General features: G+C 43.9%; 1 protein-coding gene across 1 annotated transcript in view; it reads right to left on the reverse strand.

Annotated features, from left to right (window-relative positions):
* The window catches only part of tspearb (thrombospondin-type laminin G domain and EAR repeats b), an 81,877-nt gene extending 74,851 nt beyond the window's left edge, over positions 1–7,026 (reverse strand). The window contains exon 1 of the mRNA XM_070874895.1: positions 6,945–7,026. Within this exon, the coding sequence (XP_070730996.1) occupies positions 6,945–7,026 (82 nt within the window). The remainder of the gene's footprint in view (positions 1–6,944) is intronic.
* Between the last annotated feature and the right edge of the window lie 1,612 nt (positions 7,027–8,638).

Raw genomic sequence — 8,638 nt, forward strand, 5'->3', positions numbered from 1 at the left:
GAATTACGATTTGCGACATTTTACTGGATTATATGACAGTCAACAAGTAAGATTATTCATTCAATGACCAAGATCCCCAGTATCTCATTGTCTTATTGCATGTTCAAGCATGAAATTGAAAGTATGCAAAAGCCACTTTTGGATTCTGTGCTGCATCCTCCAGTTTACAACAGCTTGAGATAAGTATGTTATTGTAGATAAAGAGAGAGAATTTGGTTTCCCTTCACCACGCTGCATCTCTCAACAAGGCGTGTCTCCTCATAAAAGGGAAGAAAATGAAAGATGACTCTTTGGAAAAGAATAACAAGAAAAATAATAAAACCATCTGCCCCAGGTTTATCTGTTTAAGTGGACTGGTCTTCATCAGAGCTCAAAGAAGGTGGTGCACGGAGATGCTTGAATCAGTGCTTTGAAGCAGAGAGTAGATTGATTTATCTTCACCATCAAACAGGGTTAGCAGCATTTCCACACGTTATTTCATCTGTCATTGCAACAAGGAGGCTTTGTGCTTTCTGGTAATACCACTTGACTGGTAGAGTTAATACAGACAGTTAGAAATTTGCTACAGCATTATTTTCATTACAAAACATCAGATGTAAGGTTATATTGATGTTGATCCCAGTTACAGCTCCATCACTTTACTTCTGATTTTATTCCATACATTAGCCATCACGAATTAGACTACAGCCTGTAACAGGTGTCCTTTTTCATACATAAACCAATTCTCTGACTCATCACTAGTTGTATTGTTATCCAATTACTCAGTAATGGTTTTTATCCTGTAACAGATATTAATTGCCTACAGTAGGCTTGGTCCTTTAAAGGTTTAGTATATGTGGTCATTTTGACTTGAAGTATATGATGTACATCTATTGAAAGCCTGTAGAAATGTTTACAGGAGATTTACAAGATCCCTAATAGAAACATAGAAACATAGAAAATAGGTGCAGGAGTAGGCCATTCAGCCCTTCTAGCCTGCACCGCCATTCAATGAGTTCATGGCTGAACATGAAACTTCAGGACCCCCTTCCTGCTTTCTTGCCATACTCCTTGATCCCCCTAGGAGTAAGGACTTCACCTAACTCCCTTTTGAATATATTTAGTGAATTGGCCTCAACTACTTTCTGTGGTAGAGAATTCCACAGGTTCACCACTCTCTGGGTGAAGAAGTTTCTCCTCATCTTGGTCCTAAATGGCTTACCCCTTATCCTTAGATTGTGACCCCTGGTTCTGGACTTCCCCAACATTGGGAACATTCTTCTTGCATCTAACCTGTCTAAACCCGTCAGAATTTTAAACGTTTCTATGAGGTCCCCTCTCATTCTTCTGAACTCCAGTGAATACAAGCCCAGTTGATCCAGTCTTTCTTGATAGGTCAGTCCCACCATCCCGGGAATCAGTCTGGTGAATCTTTGCTGCACTCCCTCAATAGCAAGAATGTCCTTCCTCAAGTTAGGAGATCAAAACTGTACACAATACTCCAGGTGTGGCCTCACCAAGGCCCTGTACAACTGTAGCAATACCTCCCTGCCTCTGTACTCAAATCCCCTCTCTTTGAAGGCCAACATGCCATTTGCTTTCTTAACCGCCTGCTGTACCTGCATGCCAACCTTCAATGACTGATGTACCATGACACCCAGGTCTCGCTGCACCTCCCCTTTTCCTAATCTTTCACCATTCAGATACTAGTCTGTCTCTCTGTTTTTACCACCAAAGTGGATAACCTCACATTTATCCACATTATACTTCATCTGCCATGCATTTGCCCACTCACCTAACCTATCCAAGTCACTCTGCAGCCTCATAGCATCCTCCTCGCAGCTCACACTGCCACCCAACTTAGTGTCATCCGCAAATTTGGAGATACTACATTTAATCCCCTCATCTAAATCATTAATGTACAATGTAAACAGCTGGGGCCCCAGCACAGAACCTTGCGGTACCCACTAGTCACTGCCTGCCATTCTGAAAAGTACCCATTTACTCCTACTCTTTGCTTCCTGTCTGCCAACCAGTTCTCAATCCACGTCAGCACACTACCCCCAATCCCATGTGCTTTAACTTTGCACATTAATCTCTTGTGTGGGACCTTGTCGAAAGCCTTCTGAAAGTCCAAATATACCACATCAACTGGTTCTCCCTTGTCCACTTTACTGGAAACATCCTCAAAAAATTCCAGAAGATTTGTCAAGCATGATTTCCTTTTCACAAATCCATGCTGACTTGGACCTATCATGTCACCTTTTTCCAAATGCGCTGCTATGACATCCTTAATAATTGATTCCATCATTTTACCCACTACTGAGGTCAGGCTGACCGGTCTATAATTCCCTGTTTTCTCTCTCCCTCCTTTTTAAAAAAGTGGGGTTACATTGGCTACCCTCCACTCGATAGGAACTGATCCAGGGTCAATGGAATGTTGAAAAATGACTGTCAATGCATCCGCTATTTCCAAGGCTACCTCCTTAAGTACTCTGGGATGCAGTCCATCAGGCCCTGGGGATTTATCGGCCTTCAATCCCATCAATTTCCCCAACACAATTTCCCGACTAATAAAGATTTCCCTCAGTTCCTCCTCCTTACTAGACCCTCTAACCCCTTTTATATCCGGAAGGTTGTTTGTGTCCTCCTTAGTGAATACCGAACCAAAGTACTTGTTCAATTGGTCTGCCATTTCTTTGTTCCCCGTTATGACTTCCCCTGATTCTAACTGCAGGGGACCTACGTTTGTCTTTGCTAACCTTTTTCTCTTTACATACCTATAGAAACTTTTGCAATCCGCCTTAATGTTCCCTGCAAGCTTCTTCTCGTACTCCATTTTCCCTGCCCTACTCAAACCCTTTGTCCTCCTCTGCTGAGTTCTAAATTTCTCCCAGTCCCCGGGTTCACTGCTATTTCTGGCCAATTTGTATGCCACTTCCTTGGCTTTAATACTATCCCTGATTTCGCTTGATAGCCACAGTTGAGCCACCTTACCTTTTTTATTTTTATGCCAGACAGGAATGTACAATTGTTGTAGTTAATCCATGCGGTCTCTAAATGTCTGCCATTGCCCATCCACAGTCAACCCCTTAAGTATCATTCGCCAATCTATCCTAGCCAATTCACGCCTCATACCTTCAAAGTTACCCTTCTTTAAGTTCTGGACCATGGTCTCTGAATTAACTGTTTCATTCTCCATCCTAATGCAGAATTCCACCATATTATGGTCACTCATCCCCAAGGGGCCTCGCACAATGAGATTGCTAATTAATCCTCTCTCATGTGTGAGTAAAAATTTTCAAAATCTTGCCATCCTATTTGACCCTGAGCTGAGTTATTGGCACCATAACCTCTCCATCACCAAGATGGCCTACTTCCACCTCCGAACATTGCCCATCTCCACCCCTTGCCTCAGCTCATCTGCTGCTGAGCCCCTCATCCATGCCTTTGCTACCGCTAGACTCAACCATTCCAATGCTCTCCTGGCACCCTCCGTAAACTTGAGCTCATCTAAAACTCTGCTCCCCCTAACTCACACCTAGTCCTGTTCACCCATTGTCCCTGTGCTCGCCCCTGACCTACATTGTCTCCCAGTCCGGAAATGCCTCGAAATTAAAATTCTTATCCTTGTGCTCAATCCCTTCCATCGCCTTGCCTCTCCCTATCTCTGTAACCTCTTCTAACCCCCCCCCCCCCCCACCAAGCTTCCTGCGCTCCTCCAATTCTGGTCTCTTTCATATCGATGATTTTCATCACACCACAATCGGCGGCCATGCATTTAGTTTCCTCGGCCCTAACATCTGGAATTCCCTCCATACTCTTCTCTGATTCTCTACCTTGTCTATTCCTTTAAGATGCTCTTTATAACCTACCTCTTTGACCAATCTTTTCATCACCTGTTCCAATATCTCTTTATGTGGCTCAGTGTCAAATTTTGTTTGATAATGCTCCCATGAAACACCTTGGGATGTTTCACCATGTTAAAGGCACGATACAAATGCAAGTTATTGTTGCAATTTATGCATTTTTGCTTGTCAGCTCTTTTACATACAGTTTCGTAGGTACTATAGCACTTCACCAGAGACTGCTACTGGTCCAGGCAGCAATCAAACATAGAAACATAGAAAAATAGGTGCAGGAGTAGGCCATTCGGTCCTTCGAGCCTGCACCACCATTCAATAAGATCATGGCTGATCATTCACCTCAGTATCCCTTTCCTGCTTTCTCTCCATACCCCTTGATCCCTTTAGCCATCAGGACCATATCCAACTCCCTCTTGAATATAATCTAACGAACTGGCATCAACAACTCTCTGCGGAAGATAATTCCACAGGTTAACAACTCTCTGAGTGAAGAAGTTTCTCCTCATCTCGGTCCTAAATGGCTTACCCATTATCCTTAGACTGTGACCCCTGGTTCTGGACTCCCCCAACATCAGGAACATTCTTCCTGCATCTAACCTGTCCAGTCCCGTCAGAATTTTATATGTTTCTATGAGGTCCCCTCTCATTCTTCTAAACTCCAGTGAATACAGGCCCAGTTGATCCAGTCTCTCCTCATATGTCAGTCCTGCCATCCCAGGAATCAGTCAGTGAACCTTCGCTGCACTCCCTCAATAGCAAGAATGTCCTTCCTCAGATTAGAAGACCAAAGCTGAACACAATATTCCAGGTGAGGCCTCACCAAGGCCCTGTACAGTTGCAGCAAGACATCCCTGCTCCTATACTCAAATCCCCTAGCTATGAAGGCCAACATGCCATTTGCCTTCTTCACCGCCTGCTGCACCTGCATGCCAACCTTTAATGACTGATGTACCATGATACCCAGGTCTCGTTGCACCTCCCCTTTTCCTAATCTGCCGCCATTCAGATAATATTCTGCCTTCGTGTTTTTGCCCCCAAAGTGGATAACCTCACATTTATCCACATTATACTGCATCTGCCATGTATTTTCCCACTCACCTAACTTGTCCAAGTCACCCTGCAGCCTCTTAGCATCCTCCTCACAGCTCACACCACCACCCAGCTTAGTGTCATCTGCAAACTTGGAGATATCACTCTCAATTTCTTCATCTAAATCATTGATGTATATTGTAAAGAGCTGTGGTCCCAGCACTGAGGCCTGCGGCACCCCACTATTCACTGCCTGCCATTCTGAAAAGGACCCGTTTATCCCGACTCTCTGCTTCCTGTCTGCCAACCAGTTCTCTATCCACGTCAATAAGTTCTCTATCCACGTCATCTTCAACCAATGACCTGAGCATTTGTTTCTTATAATTGAAAATAATCGCCTGTGCCTTAAGTTAGAACCAGTCATCTTCATGCTAAAAATAGTGAAAAAGCAAACATTTAGGTACAATTCTACCCAAACATTAATCATTGTTTTGACTCAACATTGCGAAGTTAGATTTTACTTCTGTATTCAATCTTTCCTTCCTTTCTACTTTCTTCACTCCCCAATTGTTACTTTACCTCCCAATTTAATCATTCTACATCTAAAATCTATTTAGCTTTCAAGCTCTAAAACCTGTACAATCTTTCACTTGATTGCTCACTCTTTATACTTTCACTGTTCTATGTGTATAGTCCCTGTCTTATTAGAGTGACCTTTATTCACTCGTACTTCCGCATTTTACTTGTATTCTCTCTCCTGAGCCTACATTCATTTTTAAATCTCTCCCTCACCATTTAATCCAACTCTTAATCTAGTCTGCAAACTATTACTTCCTTTTGTCCTGTAATTAACTCTGCTGCCAGCACAGCTCCCCATAATTACTTTCTCACATATCAAGGTGAGATTTCCAATGACAGCTTACATTTATATAACACTATTAATGTAGAATGAAATTCACAAGCTGCCTCAGGGGACCACACTGTCCACACAGTGTGATTTCCCTTTCTCACCTGTCACACTGTATATTGTCACACTGTGTATTGTCTCATTCTCAGTTGTCACACTGTGTATTGTTGCATTCTCACCTGTCACACTGTATATTGTCACACTGTGTATTGTCTCATTCTCAGTTGTCACACTGTGTATTGTTGCATTCTCACCTGTCACACTGTGTATTGTCGCATTCTCACCTTTTACACTGTACATTATCTCAGTCTCCACTGTCACACTGTATATTGTCTCATTCTCACATCAGACTGTATTTTGTCTCATCCTTACCTGTCACACTGTGTACTGACTCATTCTCATCTATGGCATTGTATATTGTCCCATTCTCTTGTGTCACACTGTATATTCTCACCTGTCACAATGTATATTGTCTCATTCTCAACTGTGACACTGTGTACTGTTTCATTCTCCCTTGCCACATTGCATATTGTCTCATTCTCACCTGTCACACTGTATATATTTTAATCATTAAATCTCTCTCTCACCATTAAATCCAAATCTTAATCTAGGCCGCAAATTATTATTTCCTTTTGCCTTGTAATTAGCTCTGCTGCTGGCAATGTTCCCCTTTTAACTCCAGAATCACTTTCTCACATACTAAGGTTACATTTCGAACAACAACTTACATTTATATAACATCATTAATGTAGAACGAAAGTCACAAGTTGCCTCAGGGGATCACACTGTCCACACAGTGTGATTTCCTATTCTCACCTGCCACACTGTGTATTGCCAATTCTTACCTGTCACTGTATATTCTCCCATTCTCACTGTCTTACTGGTTATTATCTCATTCTCAACTCTCACACAAAGTATTCTCTCATGCTCACCTGTCACAACGTACATTGCCTGATTCTCCACTGCCACACTGTATATTGTCTCATTTTCACCTGTCACATTGCATATTGTCTCAGTCTCATCTGTCACACCGTATATGTTCTCATTCTCAGTTGTCACACTGTATATTGCCTTATTCTCACCTGTCACTGGATATTGTCTCATTCTCACCTGTCTGGTCCTCTACATATTTTCTCTGTCGCCTCTCCAGCCCCTTCTCCTACCTGTGCACGGACTGTAACTTCTGGCCAAATAGCTGTCGATTCCCAAGTGCAGGAGTGCACAGATCAACAGGAAAGCAGACATCGGGACTTCTCAGTCACATCCATAAACAGGAACCCTCCTCTCCGACGCCCCAAATCCTCCGATCATCCCCTTCCGAAAGTCCCGAGCCGTTCAGAGTGCTCCCGCTCGTCTCGTTCATCACAAGGCAGGCTGTAGGAGCGATCAGCCCGCTCTCAGGACCCGTGGTGCGGCCGGGTATTGGAGCTGTCGAGGGACCGCCTATGATGATGATGATGAATGTTTGGTGGATCTCTCCAACCTGCCCAAATATCATCTCTGTCCTTCTTCGGTGGCTGGTGTCGGAGCAGGTCAGGTGCAGTGAGGGGAGGAATGCCTCTCCTCTCTGACCCACCTGATGAAAGTCCCTTGATGATCTTAGCAGCCCCCCACACACCAATTCCGAGAGGCCAGTGAGTCCAAGAGCAGGCTTGAGGCTCCTGGTCCGTTTGGTGTCTAGCTCCTTCTCTTTAAGAAGGGAGCCCCGAAAGGCGCACTGAGATTCGCGATCGTCTGCCTTTCATTCGTGACATCAGTTGTGTGTAATTACCTTCCAGTCAAATCAGCTCGTTGCCAGGCCCTTTAAACAACGCCGATGACACCTGAGCTCTCACAGCCACTATTGCAGAAATCTCCAGCTTTCATCGATTGCCAACCCTCAGACTAGAAAGGCAGAGGAAGTTCCCTCTCGCAGTGGGACATTGCCTGTCTTTCCCAGCAACTGAACAAACTCTTCCAGTCTCAAATCAGCACACTCATTTCCCACTTTGACAGTATTTCATTCTGAACGGTGTATAGCCTTTGGCAACGAGCGCTCTGTCGGAATGTCGTTAGATTTAAAATGTAGCAGCAGTTAAGATTTATGGCCAGTGTTTATAAATTGGCAACACTCAAAACAATAACAAAAATTGACGTGTGCTTCGATTAGTTCTGAGTCATCATTTTGCATCGAATTATAGCTTTAGTAATCTTTCAAAGCAAGTTCCCACTTTGCACTGTTGACATATTTCAGGGCATCTGTGCGATGGTGGCGGAGAGGTGGAGGGGTGGGGGGGGGGGTCTGATTACCAGCAGTTATGCCATGATTTATTAAGAAGGGGGGCTGGGTATAGTTACCAGTAGTTAACTATGGTTCATTAAGAAGGGGGTGGGTGTGGTTATCAGTCGTTTTACTATGATTCATTAAAAAGCAGGGGGCAGTGGGTGTGGTTACCAGTCAGCAAACTAAGGTTCATTGAATGGGGGGCGGGGTGTGTGGGGGGGAGGCTGGTTACCAGTGGGCATACTATGGTTCATTGAGGGGGTGTGGTCACCAGTGGGCATACCATGGTTCATTGAGGGGGGGGGATGTGGTTACCAGTGGGCGTACTTTGATTCATTGAGGGGTGGGGGGGGGGGGGGCGGTTGGTTTACAAGTGGGCATAATGTGGTTCATTAAGAAGGGGCTTGCCAGGATCCTGAGGCAGCAGGACATTGTGTAGACTGAGTGAGGTAAATTCTCCTAATGAATTTTAATTTTGAAAAATGGTAAAAAGACAAAATTATAAGCTCTTTATATGAATATACGCAGCATTCATAACAAGATAGATGAGTTGATGGCACAAATAGAACTACATGGGTATGATCTGATAGCCAT

The sequence above is a fragment of the Pristiophorus japonicus genome, chromosome 3, assembly GCF_044704955.1.
Source record: "Pristiophorus japonicus isolate sPriJap1 chromosome 3, sPriJap1.hap1, whole genome shotgun sequence".
Taxonomy (NCBI): domain Eukaryota; kingdom Metazoa; phylum Chordata; class Chondrichthyes; family Pristiophoridae; genus Pristiophorus; species Pristiophorus japonicus.